At 36.5% G+C, this 25,264-nt stretch overlaps 1 protein-coding gene across 1 annotated transcript; it reads left to right on the forward strand.

Moving 5' to 3' along the window:
- Nucleotides 1-1,108: 1,108 nt before the first annotated feature.
- On the forward strand, nucleotides 1,109-15,787 carry LOC125234836 (solute carrier family 22 member 1-like). The gene is made up of 7 exons (XM_048141250.1): nucleotides 1,109-1,904; nucleotides 9,644-9,842; nucleotides 11,507-11,607; nucleotides 12,520-12,671; nucleotides 13,642-14,259; nucleotides 14,600-14,781; nucleotides 15,114-15,787. The coding sequence occupies exons 1-7, from the start codon at nucleotides 1,723-1,725 to the stop codon at nucleotides 15,306-15,308; spliced, it is 1,629 nt and encodes a 542-aa protein (XP_047997207.1). The 5' UTR covers nucleotides 1,109-1,722; the 3' UTR covers nucleotides 15,309-15,787.
- The last annotated feature ends 9,477 nt before the right edge of the window (nucleotides 15,788-25,264 follow it).

The following is a 25,264-nucleotide window of genomic DNA, read 5'->3' on the forward strand; positions in this document are numbered from 1 at the left end:
ATTGGACTTCCTACGAGACCGGCCACGGCAGGACGATTAGCAAACATAGATCAGGCAAGGCGGAGAGGGATTAGCGCGAATACAGAATTCCAGAACGTCTGGACTAGATCCTGGATTAGCAGTATGCAGGAAAAGGAGCTTGGCTACGTTAGAACGATTAGCAAACAAAGCGTAAGTGGATCACAGAGGGTCTACCAGAAAAACAAACGTCTGAAGTAGTCCCTGAATTAGCTGTAAACAGGAAAGGGAGATTGGCTTTGTTAAGACGATTAGCAAACATAGATCAGGCGGAGCAGAAGATATTCCTCTCTTTAACTCCAAAGAGGCGTACAAATTGCTTCAAATTTACATTTTTTTATGGCTGAGCCGAAAGGATGAACGGATGATGAGGATGACGATAGTTCTTGGTGTTTACTTTTCATGGCAGGTGACGGTGATCAGTCTGATCACGTGATACGTTCCATAGTAAATGAAGTGCCAAAAGCACCTGGCACTGTAAAAGCCGGCAGTCATCTTTAACACCCAACAAAAAAAACCGTTAAAGATTAGGTTCAGTTTTTAGACCAAACGATAACTCAAATTATTCATACAGACCTAGAGTCCGTTTTAAGTACTTATCAAGACCTGACCTATCAAAATTTCATATTTTATTACTTATCATGAGAGTTCCTCAGTACCCAATGAAGCTAGCTAGAAGAAGCTAGTTTAGGTATCGAGACAAACCATATTGGTTTAACGATACTGTTGTAATTAGTTTAAGATTGTTCTTTGTAATTACATACCTAAATAAATAACAAAAAAAGAAAGCCACAATTTTAGACATAAATATTTTTTTTCTAATTAGAGTTATAAATTTATTTTCTGTTAGTATTCCTTGTATTGTTTTCTGTGCAATTGAGCATTTGTTGTCTAAATATACGCCTTGTATAGTATCTGTTAGAAGTCTCATCACGTGAACTAAGAATAAATATGGCATGTTTATTTAAAGAATCGACCTCACATTATCACGAATAACATTCAACAAAAAGGATAAATATTGATACAAAGATAACTATCAGGAAAATGCTTTAAGTTCACCTCTGTCTCAAATTTCATCGCGCCTAAACCAACAACAGTCCGTCACTCGCAGTTGTAACTAATTCTTCAAAGTATTTGCTCACGACTACATTATTTTGTGGAGATTTAAGTGGTAATTAAAAATAACAGAAGTCGTGACTTATGTATGTGAAAGCAGTGAACATAGCGACTAAAAATCAGTGTTAGATTTTTTTATGAACGTGAAGACGGCTATAGCTTCCAATAAAATATAAAAAATAAAATCAAACATTTCGCCTCGTAAAAAAAACTTTAGATGTAAAAAAATATGTTATTTACCAACGAAGATAAAAAGGGGCATTAGGATTTTGTAAAAAAAATTGTGTGTATCATTTTTAGCAAAAGTTTTTATGCCATCACTAGCATGTTTTTTTTATGTGAAAAACTTCTGTGTCTAGAAATGTGTTTTTTAAAAATGTAATTTACAATTTTCAAAGACTTTGGCGGTAGATGAATTGTTTTAAAAATCAAATACCAGAAACTTTCGTGAACATAAGGACTTTTCCTCAATGAAAGTGTTTAATATAAGTGTTGTACCACAGATTAATAATAAGTTACTAACTTTGTACTTAATGCAAACCTTACATACGGAGATGAGATAATAGTTAGATAGAAAACAAAAACAGTATGACAGGCCTAACCTCCATAGCAGAAGATAAAGAGGAGGTCCACCTGGACTCAGTGTTGAGGAAGCTGGGTACGTTCGGGCGACACCAGGTGGCGACACTGTTCATGCTAGCCCTAGTGTACGCCACGGGGACTATGTACAATGTGAACTATGTCTTTGCTGTGGAAGAGGTGCATTACAGGTGAGCTTATGACTAAACATTTTTATATTAAAGGAAGGTTAGCAGACGTTTCTGCTTCTTAAAAATTAAATTGAGCTTATGACTGTCGATTTCTATGTGGTGTTTTGGTGTAAGTCCACGAAATTTTGTGTCAAGTGTAACAAGTATGTGTCGTCTCATTCTTGACGGATAAATATATGCAAAGTTAGTGTGGTCGCAGTTTATCATGACTCAAGTACCTAGAAGTGATTTGTTACTATCAGTACTAGTGTAACAAATTTTTTATAAATATCGCTTTTTTTTTCATGACATTTTCGAGTAGGTAACCTAATGAGACAAAAATATTGTAGTTATTATTTACCTACTTTCCTTTTCATTATTCAGCGTACGTGAGGTTATAATAATAGGGATAAAATTAAAGTAACTACTTAAATCACATACAAAACCAAAATTATTTAAATTTAAGTACACGAATGGAGTTCAATGACGTCTTGTTTAAACAGCAGGAACATTTATTATGAAGTCATTTCATATTGAGAATATAACAGGAAAACACCTGTACGTGCATGGAAAACCATTATATAATGCGCTAGACACAATAAAAGTCATAAATAAATAAATAAATAATAATAAATAAATATTATAGGACATTCTTACACAGATTGACTGAGCCCCACGGTAAGCTCAAGAAGGCTTATGTTGTGGGTACTCAGACAACGATATATATAATACATATATACCAAGGACGATTATAAAGGACCAGCAGAGTCCATACTAAATACCGTACCCCGTTGGCAGCCGTAAATCTATGTCGCTAGATGTCACTAAGAGTGTCATTTGAATAAAAATGTTGTTTTTTTTTTAAAATACGCACGCGGTACTTCAACGGCATTACAAGTGATACAGTGAAAAGTATATAGATGACGCTAGGGGCCCGTGTCATGTTTCAGTCCCTGTTTACAACGCAAGCCATCGTTCTTATTTTGAATTATGACAGTCATGCAAAAGAGTACCATACTGTCAAATTTTCTATCTCTTTCATTTTGAGCGTGACGTCAATGATTAGTAATATTGCTTTCAATATATTTAAAATTTCGATTTTAATGAGGCCATTTCGAACGGTGTTTATGATAGATATCATGTTGACAATCAATCTCCTGACCGTCTCGCTCACACCAATCCTATCCTATATCTGAATGAGTGTGACCGAAACAGTTGAGTATTATTGAAGATTTTTGAATATCTAAAATCTTATTGGTAGTTGTCGAAATCCCGCTTTTTCCATAAAGTGTTGGCGCGACGTCAAGTGGGTGATAGGCGTACGAGCAAGTACGCGTTGGATGGTCGACTATACTATGCGCGGCGGTTTTAAAGTAAGTACGCGTACTTACGGTGACACACAATCGAAAAAAGTCGTCGAGCCATAAGTACGCATACTTGCTCGTATCGTACGTCTATCGCCCACTTCAGACTGCGTTTCGATCGGCGTTTAGCGTCAATGATTATCAGCTCGGCTTCATGGCTTTACGAACCTTAGCTCGGACCATCGAATACACACAAGGGTATAAAGAAGTTTATAACCAGGTGCTCCATGACACCATTGCACCAATCTGTCGCCAGCACCGCTACACTTCAACGGCCAAGTCACACAACATCCATACTAATATTATAAATGGGAAAGTGTGTGTGTCTGTTTGTTTGTCCATCTTTCACGGCAAAACGGAGCGACGTATTGACGTGATTTTTTAAGGGGAGATAGTTGAAGGGATGGAAAGTGACACAGGCTACTTTTTGTCTCTTTTTATATCCCCCCACTTCCTTAGAATGGAGGATGGAAGTTTGTGGAGAGATTTTCGAATTTAACGCGAGCGAAGCCCGGCGGCTTTAAAGTCGGCGCAAAGGCTAGTTAACTATAATAATAAAGAAATCGCAGTAAGGAACTTTATATAAATTTCATTACTTTTTAGAGATAAACAAGCAGCGGATGTCGGAAGGATTTAAATGGAAAAAATCCAAGATAGCGCCTGTAATGTATGGGGTATCAGTATATGCTGGCAACCCTGGCCATGCTAACATGTTTACGGGAGCGCTCTTCGAAATTAAATTATTTAAAATAGTGAAATCTAAGTAAATTTTAGTATTAAGTGTACAGAAAGTTATAACAAACGAACGTACGTTTCGCAAGATAAAACGTTACGTGGAACTGTGTCCCAGGAAAGGAATATCACATTTACAGGATACGTATTTTTGACCGATTCATTTTTATTATCACTCTGTTTACTAAATTTGTGAAAAAATTGAGGGTGTTCGTTCAACTAATATTCTGTCAATAGTGAAATGACATTGACATATGAGTGATAATACCAACTGAACAAACGTAAATTAAATGTCAATAGTGTTGCCAGTATTAAAAAGTTGCGTTTAGAAACTGCATCATATTAAGTAATTGGAATCGATTGCTTATATCGAATACGGAAAATCGACTACAGATTAAAATAGAAAATACTTCACAAATATGTCTTTCCGTGTAGATGGTCAGAAAACCAAATGCTCGTCATGTAAAGCTGACATAAGTTCGAAAGAATATTTGATTTGTTGCACATGCAAAAAAATTCTTCACATTAAATGTACGACAAATGTGACAAGAAAAAGGTTTATGCTTATGACGAAAAAAAACAAGGAAAATTGGAATTGCGATAAATGTGTTGTTCTCTCTCCAACGATCGAACCTGAAAATAAATCGACGTCTAAGCAGGTAAAAAATATAGATGTTGAGAAAAATACGGAAATAAATAATGTAACATCAAGAAGGAGACCCAGAAAAAAAAGTATCAGCCTATCACCTGTAAAGACGGTAAACAGCACATTGAAAGACCCTCCTTTTTGTAGTTCAATCGAATCGACACCAGACAAGGATGAGAATATCAGCGTAAAAAGCCTACCCAATCTAACTGAGAGCACACACATTATTGAACTGAAGGATGAGATCACAGTTCTGAACACTCAACTAAATAGCGCACATGAGGAAATTGAAGTCCTTAATTCAGAAGTAAGGAGATTAACGAAAGGCCACGCAGATCTTGAACGTCAAATTGCGATCTTAAAAAAACTTCTTGAAAGTAGTGGGTCTACTGGTACCCCAATCAAGTCAACACCAAAATCTGGGAAAAGTAAACAGCCTCGCTGCACATTTAAAGGAAATTCTGAAACCGATAGCTCTCACTTAACTACTTACAAAATTCCCTGTTCAGAAAGTGACCAGCATATATTGGATATCCATACTCAGATATCTCCCCCTAGTCTCCCAATACAGGAACTCTCACAAGACACTAATGAAGGAAAAAACAAAAACATTTATGTGTTTGGTGGAGAACAATGTGCTGGATTTTCTTCCATGCTCCTTAGAATGCGGTATAACAACGACTCTACTAAATACAACGTGAAATCGTTCATTATGCCAGGTGCCAAATCAGACAAAATTATAGACTCTATTAAACAATATACCTTTGTTAAGGGCGATAAAGTCGTTTTATCGCTTGGAGAACACGACACAAATCCCATGAAGATTGTTACTGCCTTAAATAGTGTTTTAAAATCTTTAGAAAACTGTACCGTTTTCATTTTATGTATAAAAAATAATGAGAACATGAATGTAAATGTCTTAAATTATCTACTCTGCCAAAGCTGCGTAGAAATTGAAAATGTTAGATTTATTGAAATATTAGGTAGAAAATTGAATAAACTAAAAAATAAATATATGTACATGAAAGAACTTTGCAAAAAAATTAATGCAATACTTGATCAAATAGATTACAAGGAAGCATATTATAATTTTGTATATGATGCTCAAGACGTCAAACGCTACATACATCCCGAGATAGCGGAATCAAATGTGCATATCTCTGCACATGATCATGCTGCAGATCTAAATTGTCCCGCGTCTCTTGAGGAAACTGGATCAAATGTGCAAATTTCTGTAAATATGTACCCACCATCTACTTCACAAAAACAATCACCGAAAAAAGGAACAATTCCGTATTACTTTTTTCGAAACCACGGAAGCACCCCAAAATAGCAAAGTTTTTCCAGCTATAAGCGAGAAAAATTGCCTTAAAGTCTTTCATCAGAATGTCCAAAGCCTGAAATCTAAGTTGAATCAAATAGAAATATTAACATCAACCTCAAACATAGATATACTATGCTTTTCTGAAACGTTTTTAAAAAAGAATGAGACTTTAATTTTACAAATTGATAACTATAAATTGGTCACTTATTTCTGTCGGTCACATAAAACTCGTGGCGGTGTTTGTATTTATACAAAAAAATCGTTAACTTGTCAAAGCTTAGACTGGATTTCAGAAATGTCAATCGAACTACACTTTGAGGCTTGTGGAATTAGTATCCCTGAAATAAACCACATAGTAGTATGTGTATATAGATCACCCGATGGCGATTTTGACTTATTTATTACTCAGTTAGAAACTCTTGCAAGTAAACTAGCATTTAGATCGCGATATTTAAATCGAAAAATCATTGTGGCTGGTGATTTTAATGTAAATATTTTAAATGCAGATAAAGCCACTAGTACATTTATATCGACATTAGCTAAATTCAACCTTAAACATACAATAAATGAGCCTACAAGAATAACTCCTACTTCAGAAACATGCATTGATAATCTGCTGACAAACTCCCACAAATATACATCTAGAGTAATGAATTTAGGAATTTCAGATCACACAGGTCAACTCATTGAATTACCAACAAATTATAGTTATAACCAAAAGTACTGGTTTGTTGAAAGACGAAGAATTGACTATCACCTTGACATATTTAAGAAATATATTGCTCAAATTAACTTCGAGGAAATTTATAAAGAATCAGATCCAAACGCAGCCTACAGACTTTTTGCTGAAGTGTTTTCGCTGGTTTTTAATCTCTGTATCCCACTAGAAATAACTAAAGTAACGTATGTGAAAAAGCCTAACTGGAAATCGAAAGGTATATTAAAATCCAGCAAAACCAAAAGAAAGTTACACGTCACCAATCAAAAAACAAAGAATAATAGACTCACTCTGTTAAAGTACAAAAAATACTCTAAGATATTAAGGAATGCTATTAGAAAATCTAAAATTATATCAAACGATAGATACATTTCGAATAGCACAAATAAGCAGAAAGCTACATGGGGCTTAATAAAATTAAATACATGTTCCACGAATTCTATACCGAATACGTTAACGGAAATAGAAAAAGACGGGAAAATAGTAAAAAACCCCCAGGACATAGCGCAAGCTTTTAATAAACATTATACAACACAAAATATATTAAATACATTTGACCCCAAAGAATATAAATATAAATCGAACTGTATCCCACATAGTATTTTTTTAGCTCCGGCTGATCGTAACGAAATTAAAAACATTGTAACCTCTTTAAAAAATAAAAAGTCCTCGGGTTATGATCATTTACCAACTCAAGTAATTAAGTCATGTATAGATTATATTTCAGACCCCCTTACGCACATTGTAAATCTAATGCTTGAAACTGGGATATTCCCCGATGACCTTAAGAAAGCGATAATAAGACCACTTTTTAAAAAAGGAGACAAAACCAATATGAGCAACTATAGACCAATAGCTTTATTACCTAGTTTTTCCAAGATTTTTGAAAAGGTGATACACATTAGATTATCTAAATTTTTGAATCAAAATAAAATACTGAACTCGTGCCAATTTGGTTTTCAAAGGGGAAAATCTACCACGACAGCTATTTTCGAAACGTTAAAGCTGGTCTGGGAGAGTGTAAATAGGAAAAACATTTGTGCTTCTCTTTTGATCGACATGTCAAAAGCTTTTGACTGTGTAAGCTTTGACATCATTCTAAAACAGTTAGAACATATTGGAATAAGAGGGATTGCTCTTCAACTATTTAATACTTATCTGTCCGACAGAGAGCAAGCTGTAGAAATTGTGACTTTTAATTCTGACACAAAAGCTGTTGTACAGGTACAGTCATCTTTTGAAAAAGTTCATTTTGGAGTTCCCCAAGGTAGTATCCTCGGACCACTCCTGTTTTTAATCTACCTCAATGAACTTCCAAACATAGTTGACGTACCATGTACCCTATATGCAGATGATGTTACTTTATTGTTCACAAATGAAAATACTTCTGAAAGCATGCAAGAACATATAAGTAGGGTGTTAAAGACTATATTAAATTGGCTAAATAGCCTCAACCTTCATGTTAACCTAGAAAAGACTAAGCTTATACAATTTAGAAATTATAAAGCTGCGCCAGAATCTGTTATAGTGTCAAATTCAAATGTAACAATAGATGACGTAAGCCATGTTCGTTTTCTCGGTGTTGAAATAGATACGCATTTGAACTGGAAGGCGCATATAAATGAGATCAACAAAAAGATTTCTAGCAGATGTTATGCTTTATCAATATTATCAGAAACCTGTTCCGAAAACATAGTTATCAGTGCATATTATGGAACAGTGTACCCACTATTAACGTATGGAGTAATTTTTTGGGGCAGTTCTGTTGATGTTGATAAAACATTTATACTGCAGAAAAGATGTTTAAAAACTATGTTTAGAATGTACATAGATGATTCGCTCCGTGATGTGTTTAAGGAAAAGCGCTTTCTGACACTTACCGGAATTTATATATTAGAATTGTGCCTATTTGTAAAGAATCATCCGGAATATTTCACAAAGTGTTCATGCAAAGAAAATGTTAGATCACAATATAAATACAATATGGTACTTCCGAGAGCCAGCACCTCCATTTATAGAAAAAGTACTCTCATATCTGCCATAAATGTATTTAATCATTTGCCTAATGATATAAAAAGTCTCGAAGGAAATATTTTTAAAAGATCTTTAAAAAACTTTTTATTAGAGAAAGTTTTCTATAATTTAAAAGAATTTTATAATTATGTAAACCTAAATTAAAATTTAGTATAGGATATAAGTTAAAAATTTAGTTTAAGTCAAATACATTGTATGCCCGAAAAGGGTAAAACTGTTGATACTCTCACTGAAAAATGTACCTTGTGTTACTTCCTGTACCTACACAGTTTAAACAATAAATATTTCTGATTTCTGATTCCTGATTTCTGAACGTCATCTAGTCATTTTATTTGGCAATAATTAGACAACATGCGAACAAACTTAGCCAGCGAAGCGATCACAACTACGTCGAGGCCAACCAAAAAATATAATTTGTAAAAATTGTGTTTTGAGCCAATATTTTGATATTAAAATAAAGTTTTTTGATAGTTATTCATAGTATAATAGAAAAACAAGTAAAAATATGTGTGAAAATATGTTTTTTCCACTCCCGGGTTACGAAACAACGCCATCTAGTTTTAAAGCAAAAACTAAGCTTTTTTCAGGGGTACGCTTTTTTGTATGGGCTATATCAGTCTAGTATTAAATGGTCCTTGATATATACATAGAAAACATCCATGTCTCAGGAACAAATATCTGTGCTCATCACACAAATAAATGCCCTTACCGGGATTCGAACCCAGGACCGCGGCGGCGTAGCGTATAAAAGTCATACTCACCTTAAAACTCGTTCAAAGCTAATAACTTTTACAGTTGCTATTTTTATCTAAGTACCACTTTTTTTATAGTTACAGAGTATATAGAGGTATAATTTGAAGTAGATGTAACGACTTAAAGAAGACTATTCACAATCAATTCTAAAAGCTCATATTTAACTTTTTTTTTTACAAAAACTTCCAGGTGCAAACTGCCAAATTGCGACAACAGCAGTTTCCCAGTTCCCTGGCTCAACATCTCCTCACCAGATTCAACTAAAGAAGGCATCAAGCAGTGCTCAAGATACCAGCTCCTTGAAGACAGCTGTTCACCGGTATTTGGGAACAGCAGTGAGGTGTGCCGGGAGTGGGTATATGAAGACCCTCACAGCTTTGTGGCTGAGGTACGTAACACGCAGTTTCTCGTTTCTCAGTCATTCTGGCTCCACATGTCCTCAAAAGACTCCATAGGAGAAGGCATCAAGCAATGCTCAAGATACCAGCTCCTTGGTGACAGCTGTCTACCTGTCATGAATTTTGTTATTATTCTAATTTAAATTCGAAATCTGGTTGATAATCTTCCTAGGAACTAAAACTGTCTCTTTAATTGCATTTTAAAGCTCATATTTTGCCACTTGAACTGTAAAATTCACTTATAACTTCATAACTCATAACAACCTGCTTTAATGGAAAAGCTTCAGTCAGGCTGCGCGTAACATAGTAATTACATATTATAAAAATCAAATTTTACTACCGGACGCGGGATTAGTAATAAAACCACTGAACTTGATCAGTCACACAAAGTAAGATCATGATATCATTATATAAAGACGCTATCTGAATTTTGATCAACATTACAAATTATATGAGTCATCTGACTGAGCCTAATCCGAATCGCTATGCTACCAACAGACGTGACTTGTCCGATTTCATGAATGAATGATAAAAATACTAGATCATTTGAATGATTATAACGATAAGCGTTGAACAAAGGACTTCAAAATCGAAGTTTATTTACCTGCCTCTCATATCGTTCTTGCACGTTCAAATTGTAGACAGGCAACTAGACGCCAATAAGTAAAGAAATGATACTAAACAAGCCCCTGATCATGACTAGACAATTCTTGAGAACCCAGACAATCAAGCTAGCAATCAAACGACAACAAGAAAACTACTGAAGACCCGCATGTATACTAAACAGCATCTAATAAACCCTGATCTACAGTAACAGGGTATAATGTTGCTTGGTTTATGAGTAGTAGTATTCTTAGCGTAGGAACGGGTTTGGTGGCGGTATCGAGTTTTTTGCAAATATTTAGACTAGCTGAGTATTTGCCGCGGTTACTAAAGCTGCTTGAAGTGTTTGCATGCTGTCTTGGGTGTGTGGGACGATTTGCAAATAAGCGTTTGCCCTTTGATATAAATTATTAAATAGGTACCTAATATACTAACTTCTTAACCTTCAAATCAAGAGTGAACAGGCATCTTCTGGGCGAGCTAACTCCATCGTAGGCCACGTCTTTGCCTTTGGCTAGTCTGTGGCCAAGAGTAAGCCCATTTATAATTTAAAAAAAACTATGTAGGTACTATCAGGTGCCGTATCCGAATGGCATTTCTGCGACGTGAAACGAAAACGAAACGCCGCGAAAGGTAGTCTGGCTCTGTCACGCCAATACGTACGAGCGATAGAGATCGATATCTACGAGCGTTTCGTTTGGTGAGCGTTTCGTTTTGTGAGCGTTTCGTGACCGTAGGTGCCATTCAGCTCTGTACCCTGATACCGATATTGGATCGGACGGTGTTAATCTCTAAAACAACATGGGTACCAAAGTTGTATTTATTTGATATTCAGCAAAAATAAAGTATTTCATAAATGAACCACAAAAACATCGCAAAAACATCATCATCATCCATCCAATTCGTTATGAAATTTCATCAAATATTGCATTAACTTAGTTTGTCACTATTGGGGATACAATTCTATTTTTCTATTTGAAAAAAAAAAGTTTTAACGAGCTGATCAGTTAGAAAGATTACCTATAACTCATCTTATTTAATTAAATTCCAGTTCGGCCTAGCATGCGAAGAATGGAAGCGGGCGTTGGTGGGCACGGCGCATATCTTCGGGAACATGCTAGGGCTACTCGTGCAAGGACAAATCTCTGACAGGTAAAACTTGCTGAACATTAAACGGAGCTCTGGTAATATCAAAAGCTGTTTATTCGGTTTAGCTTATTACATTTTCGATACTTACATTAAGATTATTCTATTTGAATAAAATTTCATACAATCTGCTGCAAAAACCTTTGGTGACAGCATGTAGTTAAAGTCCATATTCCTGGGCCTTAAATGATGCCCTAAGTCAGCTTATCCATTTTCAATAATCTTATTAAGTCTGATATAGGTATACTAATAGTGCATAGCTGAATATTATAAGAAGACCTGGTTTCCTGTAGTTTTATAAGTACATTATTATTTTCTACATAAGCCAGGAATTTTAATTTTACACTTATTTCTGTTTACCTATATTGATCCCGAATAAATGAAAACAAATTTCTGGGTGGTGAAGCGGTCAAATACGTCAGCTCAGCCGCTAAGCTGGAGACCCGGGTTCGATTCCCGGCTTCGCCACCAGTGGGCTTGATCGTTCATTCTTGCACCGTTTTCACCGCCATTTCACCACCCCCTTTCTTCCCGTGGGTGTCATAGAAGTCGACTGTGGGATATGGGTTAAATTGTGGCGTAAGCGAGAGGCTGGCAACCTGTCACTGCAATTGTCACAATTTGGATTTCTTTCAACCCCTTTTTGCCAAGAGTGGCACTGGAGCTTAGTAGTTCATGTACTCTGTCTACCCCTTTATGGGATACAGGCGTGATTATATGTATGTATGTATGGGCCCTACGGAAGATCAGCGTTCTCTACATGACTAGCATCATGCTGAGTTGGGTCCATTTCGTGATGAACACTTTTATGTCATTTTGTTTTTTGCCATTTTATGTTTGATGTCTATACATGTCCGTACATGTTATGTGATCATCATGAATAAATGTCTTTTATCTTTATCTTTTTATCTTGTACAGGTTTGGAAGAAAGACAGCGGCGGTGTTCTCCGGCACTATGGGCGGCGTGCTGGGCCTGGCCAAGAGCTTCGCTACCTCCTACTGGCCTTACGTGGTCTTGGAGGCGCTCGAGGCGGCCATCGGAGACGCGCTTAGCCCCATATTTATGCTTAGTAAGTTACTTTCTAGTTCATGCCTACATAGAAAATATGCTCGTGTGGTTCAGAATTTCACACCACCCCCTTTCTTCCCGTGTGTGTTGTAGAAGTTGACTGCAACGTCTCACTGTAATGTCACAAAAATTTTACAAACAATTGTAAAATAAGAAGTTATCATACAGATCAAAATATAGTCAACAACTCTAAACATGTGTGCACATGCGTATTTATTACGAGTCATTTTCTATAAAAAATATGACGTTTAATAATGAGCTCCCTCTACACATTTAAATAACATATTGTACATACAATACATACAATCACGCCTGTATCCCATAAAGGGGTAGGCAGAACACATGAAACTACTAAAGCTTCAGTGCCACTCTTGGCAAATAAGGGGTTGAAAGAAAACGAAATTGTGACATTGCAGTGACAGGTTGCCAGCCTCTCGCCTACGCCACAATTTAACCCATATCCCATAGTCGCCTTCTACGACACCCACGGGAAGAAAGGGGTGGTGAAATTCTTAACTCGTCACCACACAGGTAAACTTACTTTTAAATAAGTATGAAATAAAAATCCTGCGACAGTTTTAAAAGCTGCATTGTACCTAGTGGGTCCACTGCCTAATAGCTGGCCTATTATCAACTAGTTCTCTGTTATTATTATCAGTCATTGAATGTCTCTCGCATATACTTAATCGTATGTGAGACCTGTTTATGAAACTGGATAGCTAGATTAGGAACCATAATTATGATAACTTTTATCATTTACTCGGCTACTTATGGAATTTACTGTTATTGTTATTAGATGATAATTATACTATTAAAAACTCAACACTCAAGCTTTAAGTGTTTGTTAGCATTCATAATACATGCAATCTTATGTCTCTGTTTTTTAAAGACGCTTTTGTCCATCAGGTGTCATATATGTATGTGTTTCCTTAACAAGCAATATCATTCTTATAATAGCATTCAATTTACAGGTATCGAGTTCGTAGCGAAAGAAAAAGCAGTTCTCTACCAAATGATTCTCCTCAACGTGGCGACTTGCGGTCTCATCATTCTTCCCTTCATTGCCTGGGCCATCCCCTACTGGAGATACTTCCTCCGCGTCATCTACGCCCCCGCACTCATCCTTCTCACCTACACCTTCTTCCTTGACGAGAGCATCCGATGGCTCTTCAGCAAAGGAAAAAAGGAACGTGCTATTAAAATCATTGAAAAGATTTCTAAAAGGAACAATGTTACTGTAGATAAACAGATACTTAATAAGCTAGACTATAAAGAAGAGGAAGAATCAACGGATTTTAGTGATTGGAAGTTGCTGCTGAAGACGTTTAAGTCCAGGATAATGATGCAGAGATTCTTAGTGTGCATGGTGTGGTGGTTCACGATAACGCTGATAAACTACGGGATGATGATCAGCTCGGTGTCGTTCGGCGGGAACAAGTTCGTGAACTTCTCGCTGCTGATGGTGATGGACGTCCCGGCGAACGTGCTGTACTGGGTGGCACTGGCCAAGTACCGGAGGAAGCTGCCGCTGCTGCTGTCCTTCCTGGTTGGAGGCGTGTTTTGTGTGGCACAGCCTTTTGTACCATCAGGTAAACGTAATACTTATCATAAAGATGACTATAGAATTTCTCAGATGAAAAAAAAAACAAATTTGTTTTTGTTTCGAACACACAATGACAGTAATGACAATACCTACGTGAAAACTTTAATCACATAAATATCATCATCAAAACAAAATCTAAATTGTGAACCATAAAGTTAAAATCAGTAATGGGCCAGATTACAGAGCTTAACGCATTTTAGCGTTACTTTTACTAAAATATAAACAGATAACATTTAACAGAAGACTATTTTCTACAATCCGTTTTCCAGCATTGGTCATTTTCACATTCTGTCCAAAAATGTAAATGTTACAACTATTTTCCTCAGAATACGCATGGGCGGGTCTGACGCTGCTGATGGCCTTCGAGATGCTGGCCACCTTCTCCTACAACATCGTGTACATGTACACTTCTGAGCTCTTCCCTACCTACACCCGGAACTCTCTGGTTGCCGTCTGTTCCTCAGTAGGCAGGGTAGGAGCTTTGCTTGCCCCGCAGGCTCCTTTACTGGTAAGGATAAAGAAGGTTTATCTACTACTTACTATTACAAATGTAGATGCACCTCAATCTTTCCTACCTACATCAGGAGCTCCTGGTTGCCGTATGTTCTTCGGTTGGAAGAGTAGAAGCTTTGCTTGTTCCGTATGCGCTTTTATAGGTAAGAAAGACATATTGGAACTCTTTGGTTACTGTCTGTTCTTTAGTGGGAGTTTTGCTTGCCTCTCAAGCACTTTTATTATTGGTAAGAACCAAAATTGCCATCGTTTAACTTCTCCATATATGGTCAATCATTCTACACATAACTACACTGTAATACGTATAAACTTAACAATCTCTTCTAGATGACATACTGGATCGGCTTCCCCCCTCTGGTCTTTGGTTCCCTGTCTCTTCTCTGCGGTGTGTTAACCCTTTCAATGCCCGAGACGGCGGGCTGTGAGTTACCCGACACTGTGAAAGAAGCCGAGCAGATCGGCAAAAAGAAGACGGAGATACAAGCAGAAATGGTCACGCTGAAAGGCACGCCGGTCACGTAAACTGAGGACGTGATAAAAAAGAAGAAAGTAAAAACAGATTTAGAAGAAACAAGTCTGTAGGTACTAAAGTCGCTAAAGACACGTTTGTTTGCAGAACCATCAACGTTTAACATAGCGAATTGTCATTGCAGGAAAGTCTCAAAATATAAATGTAGATGAACGATATGTTTGAAAGCTATTTGTGTATCATGTTGTATAAGAGAATATAAAGTTTGATGAGAAGTGAGATATGGAGACATATTTCAGTTCAGATAATGGTATGATTTTGTATATTTGTTATGTTAAGATAGTATTTGTTGTTATTGTTGAAATAGTTTTTAGGATTGCGATGTGATCGAAAAAGTAAATATACAAATAGCTCTTTTTTAAGTTATGAATCACTTGCATAACTACCTCATAGTTAACAAAATTAGATAAACAAAAACTATTCCTTACCAACGTAAAAAAGTAAAGTTTATATTTGCAATTCAAAAATAAAATAATAAAAATCGACGTCGGCTCATTACAACTTTCTCTTTCGTTTGGAAGCTTTTCTACATAATTTATCATTTTACTGCTTCGCCAGAATTAGTTACAGCCGACGTGAATAGCCGAGACAAACGACATATTGTTTCTAGATAATATATTATTTAATTGTTTACTACGACGCTACGGAATGTTTGCTAAATTCTATAGTTTAGGATCCAGAATCCTGACATTTTAGAGTTGAAGTGAAGTACCTACATTTTGTCGAGTAAGTATTTTGATTTTTATGACTTTACCGTTGCGTTTACTATCATAGAGTGTTTTACATGACATATTTACGGGTGTCAAAACTAGTAAATAGTCCCTTAAATCATTTTGAGGCCAGTAAAAACTACCTACTTTTTTTTAAATATTTTAACTATAACAACTTTTGTATCGTTATCACCTTTTCTGCAGCAACTAACGTCACATTTAATCATATTTTAGAGGTCCTATCGACCTCAAGTTTAGTATCAGTGAACTCGTTTTATCATCGCTGAGAGTCTTTTATTACCTTCATGTAGGAACTATTACTAAACACATAGGGACACAAAGGAATAGGGCTCTCAGAAGATTTTTTCAGTGAGCGTCTACGTCTTTTTCAATGGTCTGGGTATGTAAATTTAAAATACTCTTTACTTCCCGTACCGTAATGAATATTGTGTCCATGTAAAGCAAAGTGCTATCGATATATAGGACATAGGACGTTATCTTGCCAAGGACTAGAGTAAACATATTTCTAACCCCTATCGTCCCACGGTGGCCGCGGTCTTACATGACTTCCCCGTATGAGATGATGCAACGTCATTAGTGCAGCATGCACTGCCCAGCCGGCCCGGCCTAACCGAAGCGACAATCGCTGACGCTACGTGGCGCTGGAAACGCAGCCTACCTCTGTCGCGTCACTAGAAGAGCGATATAGCTAGCTGGGCAATTTTTGCTGTCCATCCCACTTTTTTTGTAACATGGGTATTTTTTTCATACTCAGAATCGCGAGGTCTTTCGATCTTGATAGGAGAAAAAATGTCCACAGATTTCCATACATTATTCAAACCTTCCATTCCGTTACCGCCATACAAAATGTATGAAAAAATGGTAACGGAATGGGAAAAAACCTTGCGACACTTTTTTCTCCTATTAGGATTAAAAGAGCTTGCGATTCTGAGTAGAAACCACACAAAATTTTCAAAATCCAAAAAAAAAGAAAAGGGACAAAGAGGACAAACTTTAAAAAAAATGGCCCAGCTGTGCGCTTGCGCAGCGTAAGAAATTGTGACGTTGGCTAGGTGCCCAGGTGCGACGAGTTCCGTTTAGCCATTTGCCTTTCGAGGAAGGCACGCGCCGAGAAAGGGCAGCGCGGGAAAAATGGAATAATTAGGTAAATTTACCATCTTGGGTAAGATTGAGTAAATAAAATAAAATGGAACTGAAGGCAAAACATAGTGGCCTCACCAGTCAGTTGACATGTCACAACAATCCCAGTTGACTTAGAAGATGGCAACGCTTATTTTCAAATAATTTTATTAGTAAAGCAGTTGATAATCGAAGTGGCGCATTGAGTCAAGGAAAGAAACGAAATTTTGACAATAGATTTCTGAATAAATTTTTTTAATTAAAAAAATACGTGTTTTATGGAGGATTACTCGTATTTGTAATTTATTTTACGACTATTAAGTATTGTCTCTTAGTATTTGATATCCTGCACCATGTCGATTCCTTGCAGATGTTAAAAATATTTGGTCACACTTATAATCGTCGCAGTCATATTTTTTTATAAATCATTGAAATCTCCAAACTAATAATAGAAATTAGAATCATCGGAAAACACCAGGAAAGTTGAACCATGAACCTGTGCAGGTTTACGAGGTAGTCGTCAAAGATTCGGGGCCTACATTCACGTACGTATAAGGTGTTGCGCAGGTTGTGTTGCGTACGCGTCGCGTACTCGCGTCTCGCGCCCGTTATTCCGAGAAGCTATAACGTGTGAACGCTGTAAACGATCTCCTTCGACGGACTAGTGGTTTCCTCGTCTTTCTCCTACGGTTTAAAAAACCGTTGTTTCATTTCATTAACGTTGAATATTTTTATGGGCTGAGCTGACGCCGCAGAAATGTAGTCTGGCTCTGTCGCGCCAATTCGCAAGAGCGATAGAGATAGATAGCTACGAAAGATGTATTATCGTGAGCGTTTCGGCTACACACACACTGGGCACGAAATTATGTTTTGCCCGTTTTTTGAGAAACGCTGATCGATAAAGCTTATGTAGCGGTGACAAGCGCACACAACACACATAGACATATTATCAGTTTATGCTAAATAAAATTATGTTTATTTATATTGTTTACTTGATCAAATTACCCTTAACTCTCCTCGACATATTTAGAACTTTAAAATTATGACAAAATAAGAACTCTTACAAGTTTACGAGTAGATACGATATTGATCGGATATTTCAGTGTCAAAGTGACCATTTTGTTAGAAGAAACTATACGTGGAAACGTCTGACGTATCTTAAAATTATCTTAAACAGAGACAGTCAAGTGAAATTCTTATTAAAAGCTCAATTTATCTCCAATAAACAAACCCATTCACATCAATCGCCTATTGGCATTTCCTTTTCAAATTAAACTGACCTTAAAACAAACAAGCTAAGTTTCATCTCATCTCCAACTTTCACACAATTACCAACCTAACTCCATGTACACGTAAAGTGTAGAATAGCGTGAACATTATGAGTAGGGTGACAGTGTTTGTATTTGTCCGTTTGTCCGCTTGTTGACCCGCCGATTACCGGCAATTTACCCACCGGACATGTCCGGGCATTAGCGGACATGTCGTGTGCGCGAGCGCAAGAGACAGGGTTGCCACATGCTTGTAACTATACAAGCATCTTACTTTATCCTTATTTCTTTTGCTTCGCAACGATCAGAAAGCCAAGCTGTTTTTTTTTTTTTTCAAAGAAAAATATCGGTTTTATTTCGTTCGTTGCCGTTCTTTGGTTTATTATTTTATTTTTAATGGTACAATCTAATAAAACGACGTTTTTTATCTAAATATATACAGAAGTTAGTCCCATATAATGAGCATATCATACTTAATTAAAAATGTTAGGCTTCTTCAGGGTTTTTGGAAAAAACCGGTCCCAAGCCCTGCAGAAAACTAACAAACGATTGACATTGACTGGTAAAAAATGGATTAAGGGATTAGTTCTTTTCTTTTAGTTCTCCACCATTAGTTATTTTCTTTTAGTTTGCAAAAGTTCAAGAGCGAAATAAGAAATAGCTCAAGAAGACTTGTATGTGTCGTGGGTATTACTCAGACAACAATAAATATAATATAAAAATACTTAAATACATTTAATTTAATATTATTCAAGAGGAACAAATTGAACTCATCACACATATGAATTAGCCCTACCCAGAATTCGAACCCAGGACTGTCGACTTAGCAGGTGAGTCACTACCAGAGGCCAGACCAGTCGTCAAACTGTATCACGCGGAGTCATGACATCTTTAAAACCATTTCCATAGGCAGCCCTGCGCGAGGGCACCTGCCACGTGCGACTTGCACCTTTCCGTGTGCGCAGGTCACCATACTTGACAACCCCTACCTTAGACTAGACGTCCACGCGACTAGTTGTGTTTTATTCAACAGTTGTGATGTGTTGATGTGTCTACGTCTCATTGATTCAAATAGTAGGTTACTGTGCCAAGCATTGGAAAAACGGGTACTACAAGCAACCCGGCTGAAAAAGGTTATAATTTATAATTATACTTATGGATAATAAATACAATACCATTTGTTAAACTGAGCTGCTCAAAACTTATATCTTATGGGTACAGTTTTTAAGTAGGTATATTACCTAGGGCGAACCAACAATCTAAGATTTTTTTAATTTACAAACCGAAATGTAGATATTTGTATTGTATGTTCCACTAATTTAACCATACGTACCTACATATATTGCATATACGACTTCTCTTTCAAGTCAGTATGTAACATATTTGCATTCCCTAGGCAACTATTGCAATTATATTATACAGAATGAAACAAAATGTTTTCCACTTGCATTCCAGAATTGACAACGATATAAAATTTCTTAAGAAATTGCTATTGTTAAAGTAAATTATGCGATTACAATAATTATTTACCGACCATTTTATGATACAAACAGTATTTTGTATTATTTCAATTGGATTCCAACCTGTTGTAAATATATTATCTAAAACTTATCTCAGTTTCCATAAATAAGTACCATAGCCATAGGACATTGAATTAAGTCTGAAGTGTAGAAATATGAGACCTAGGGCACGCTTGACCGCGCTAGCGATAAATACTCGACACCACTCGACACTAAGAGCTTCTAGCCAAGAGTACATCCGTTGACAATCCGTATAGCGTATCGCGTAGCCTTTATCGCTATTCTATATGACAGAGCCGTTTGCGTTTCATTCGCTACAGATTGTCACTTCGGCTAGTCTTGGACGCTGCACAATTAATATTATAACGATCTTTTCTCTAACACGCCTTGTTTTATTTTCATCTGTATGCGACACAGGGTATGGCGGAAATTGCAATGGAATGTGAGAGATGAAACTTTATTATTGAGTGTCAGGAATAAATGAAGCGGAACATTGTGGACACTGAAGAATGTATTCATTTTCCTGGCGATTGTTGCTTGTTCAATTTATTATTTCGTTGTTTGACATTGTACGTTAAACCGCTCTTCCAATGGACTAAGTAGCTTAAAGGGAAGATAAAGTAAAATTCATAATCCTACGGACTAAATTGACAAATGACTGACAGGTAAAATGATACCAGGAACAGCAAAATTAAAATAGGGAAGGGTATATGTCGATAACAATATATCGACCAGTTGTAAAGTACATACAACAGACAAGTTTAAATAAAGAATAAAGTGTTTAAATGAAAGAATAGACCTTTAGTCTTGTAGCAGACTACTGTCAGTAAAATCAAGAATAATTAGTATTGTATATGAGTTTAAAATAAGAGGTACACATTTTGGTTTGTTCTATGTATCTTCGAGGTAGTGGATGGATACCATGCATTTTTACCCACTAGTTTTAAAACATAAAAAGGTTTCCGAGCCTGTAGGTAAAAAATAAAATACCATGTCCGACGATAATAAATTATCTGTCACGCTATGGCAAGTATATCATAGATATCTATATAATTTTCGAATAATATTATTGCTGCTTCGAAATAAAAAAAAATGTCTCTAATTAGCGGTCTACAGACCTTTTGATCTGTCGAAATCACAGAAAAAGTTGGTATATTGATTAGCCGATCAAATTGCCAATTTCATTGTACCGTCTGGGTGCACCTTAAATCTACGATATAATAATAATTTTAATATCGATAAGAACGACACTGGCCAAATTGTGGCAACATTCGTTCACACTTACTTGTCAATTTGGTCCGTAGGATTATGGATTTTAGTTTAGTTATTAATTTCATGGCGTTAGCAGCTATAGCTAAAAATGTCGGTTCGAATCTTACCCTCGTTATTGTCAGTTATTCTTTAATACCTGCAGAGGTTTAGGTATATGATATCTAATCTAATTTCCAAAATATAACGTAGGTTTTCCAGTACCTACAAAAAACTTGTAGAATTAAAAAGGGTTAAAAAAATATTTCAAGGACAACGTGTTTAATTATTTTATAACAAATAAATTGGTAGGTAGGTAGGTACCTCACCAATGATCAACACTATCAACAGTTGCATTATAATTCCGACTACAACATACAAAAGCCTATTCATGCTTCAGCTTTTGTCAAAGAGAATACATTCATTGTCCAACTGCCCTCTCGCTGGAGAGATAACTCGAGATAACCGTTCTAATGTGTTTAATGAAGCCATGACATCACTGTCTAAACATCAACTTAACAACTGTATCCTTGTACTGTCGCGAACATTCGATAGTAGAGGAAAATTCTATATTTGGTGAGATACTTAGTACGTGCGAAATGAAGCATAAAGTATTTGCCTAACTCGGTGCGTCGTTATGGGTTAAATCTCGTTCTCTGGTCCACATACAAGTAGCATAGCAAAAACGAGAGCGGGTTCAACTCTAATTATTGGTGGATATTAAACACATTAGAAGAATAAAATGTCGTATAAACGTTTCTGGATTTCACCTACTTTCAGAGTTATGTATAAGCCTTTAATAGTATTTTTGCATACAATATTTTTTCTACGACCATGCACTTACTTTTTAATAGTTTTCTAGAATAACTTTCGTGAAATTCGCACTATTTCCTGTATTTTGACTTGTCGGCCTCCCCTCTGTTCCTGCACTCCCCCTGTCGCTCGCACTCCCCCGCGCCGCCGCCGCCAGCCCCCGGCGCCCCGCGCCCCCGCTATATCCCTTAAAAGCATCCTCGCAATGCTTTAAGAGCTATATCGTATGCGTGGGTGCGCGGGGCGCCGGGCGGGGGCGGGCATCTTTTATGTAGGGTTTTAACGATCTACGAACGACACTGTAAATGACGAATAACAACACGGGAGTAGAAAAAGAAAATTACTTGTTATTTCTCAGAACAAAGCCCTGTTTTGATGGTGATGATGCCGTTATCGGACATAATCTAACTATCCTCGTTGATAGAATATATCGAAAACTAACTAGTGACTCGTTACAAAAAATATTTTTTTTTTGAAAAAAGTTGTACCTACATTTTTATTTTAAGAGCCAGTTTTACGAATAACATTTACTTTTTATGTGAAAATACATTCAAAAAAACTAAAAAAAATTACAGAAATAATTTTTTTGGCAAAATTTACTTGACGTCATATAACATTTTATCTTTATTTTGCCCTTTGATATGCGTACTTAAAATCTTTCGGATTCCTCATGTTACACCGTGTATAAATATATCTGATGGAAAGCAATCAGGACCATCTCACAGCTCACACTACAGCCTCCCAAGAGCCGGTATCTAGTCAACACAATCCACATCATTTTCTACTAACTCTGGTTAGACGCTGACCCTCAAAAGAGTGTCTCCCCCCTCTCCCTCAAAAGAGAATCTAGCGTTTGTGGGAATATTTGTGGTTGATTCGATGCCCAGGGTCATGGGGTATAATATTGACCCTCTTGTAGGTACTAAAATGGCACAGTTTTATGTCATACGATATTCCGAATTCCTAAGTACACCAATTATTAACTTAGTCTCATCAATTTGTAGAAGAGTTGTACAAGTGTCGATCGTGACTGTGCTCGCTCCAACTGTGCAATTATTCAAATGGATGGTGTTCGGTTTTTTGCACATGATTGGTGCTTTATTGTACTGTTTGTACATGTTGTAGCTACAGTTATATTATATGTATGTCCGAAGCGGAACGAGTCAGATAATTACAGCTTGAACTGTCTAAAGGTGATTTGTTTGTCGTTGCTGTGTGCTTGACATTTATTTTTTTGATTGAAATTATCAGCGTTTCCTAGACAAGAAAAAACCTTCATATCTACTACTCACATTCATTATAATTATATTTTAAAAGATAATTTGACATGTAACCGTACGATTATACATTCGATATATAAATCAATTTGATCATGCTATAAAGCTAAACAGATTTTTAAAAATAAATGAGATACTTTAACGATGTTGGTGAAAAATTCTAATGAAATAATATTTCTTATTAGGTACCTACTATTGGCTGTCTATTAGACATGCACACAAGTCATGATTTTATTTTGTAACTACGTATGACGTAACAGCCTAACACCACCACCATATTTTTATCGGGTGCTCACTTTTTAGATGCATTAATTAATTAACACGTGAGTGACCCGCGGGTACTAATATTCCCGAATATTTAGGTACGAGTAGTATTTGATTTTTAAAAGATAATTATAACATCATAGACACTACGGCGGTTAAGTCCTTACTGTAGAAAGGTGTTAGCAGACAATTTGGGAACGTTAGCATTCGTCACGGCGCGGCGCATGCGCGATCAACAGGTTGTTGGGCAACACACGCTTGATTGTATTATATTGCTTATTGTATTGTGCTTGACATGACTACAATTGTACGTGGAATTTCAATGAAACTTGTATGAGAGACGTGACTCTAAAAAGTGTGTAAAAAAAATACCTATGTGTAATGCGCGTTTTGCCTATTTGACATGGAACCATATACATTTTCCACCAAAAATAAAATAAAATGAACTTATGAGTTTTCATATGTAAGGATTATTAACCCAATTACGTTAGTAAAAAATCGCTTTTTCGTTTTTAGCATTAGAAAGGAAGTCAAAAATCGAGACGAGTCGTATAGTTTTCATCGAAAAACACAATTTATAAATAATAAGTCACAGTAAATAAATGTAACACATTTTAGAACAGAACGAGTTGTCTGGTTACGATGCTAAGTAATAAAGCTAGACTACTATTAATTTCCAACAAGTTCACGCATTCAGAAGTAATCGCTCCCATTATAACTTGATCGGTTATTCAAGTTTCGTGGGATCTGTTGCCCCATAGAACGATTCGCAACGGTCGAATTGGGCGCGAGTGTGCATGGTACAAGTAGTGAGAACAATACGAAACCATTTAAATACGGTATTGGAATGTTAATGGATATTTTATAGTGGGAATAGACAATTGGAAGAGATATATTTTGTTGCAAATTGAAGTACCTATTAGGATATTTTTCATATACTTTTTACGTAGTACTATTCATCAATGAGCATTTTTATTACTTATCAGTCTTATCACCAAGCTTCTTGCGTTCTAACAAGTACCTATATAATAATTATGTGCGAAAGTGACGCATGAGGGTCAGAAACTTTGATAAACTTAAACAACGATATTTCCTTCTAATGGCCTCAGAACAACGTGGTGAAAATCTTTTTTCCTCATTTACACCGTTTATAAGTATTGTTTGTGCAGAGGCATTGTTCTCATACATTTATGGCAGGTTTATTGAAAAGCATCAAATCAAAACTGCTCTTCATGGTATTCCACGTTCCATCAAATTGATAAGTAACTGTTATTCGAACCCACATAAGGTCTCCCGAAAGGTCAGTCAATACAGCTCTTAGTACATCGTAACCTATTGCTGTTTGCCATAAAATCTCTCTAATTCGTAAAGTCACAAAAGATAGAAAGCCCTCTGCCATATTTGCAAGGTACACGGCTTGTACAGTCACCGGCAATAACATCACTCAAAAAGGAGGCCGCAAAAATTCCGGATCTTATTTCTAGAGCCATAAGAGTGTGTCACATATTTATGCAGCCTTCTTTTTGTGCGACTGAGATCTACGGCCATCAAGTCATCATCATCCTTCTTGCGTTATCCCGGCTTTTGCCACGGCTCATGGGAGTTTAGGGTCCGCTTTGACAACTAATCCCAAGATTTGGCGTAGGCACTAGTTTTACGAAAGCGACTGTCATCTGACCTTCCAACCCGAAGGGTAACTAGGCCTTGTT

The sequence above is a fragment of the Leguminivora glycinivorella genome, chromosome 16 (assembly GCF_023078275.1).
Source record: "Leguminivora glycinivorella isolate SPB_JAAS2020 chromosome 16, LegGlyc_1.1, whole genome shotgun sequence".
NCBI classification, from domain to species: Eukaryota; Metazoa; Arthropoda; class Insecta; order Lepidoptera; family Tortricidae; genus Leguminivora; species Leguminivora glycinivorella.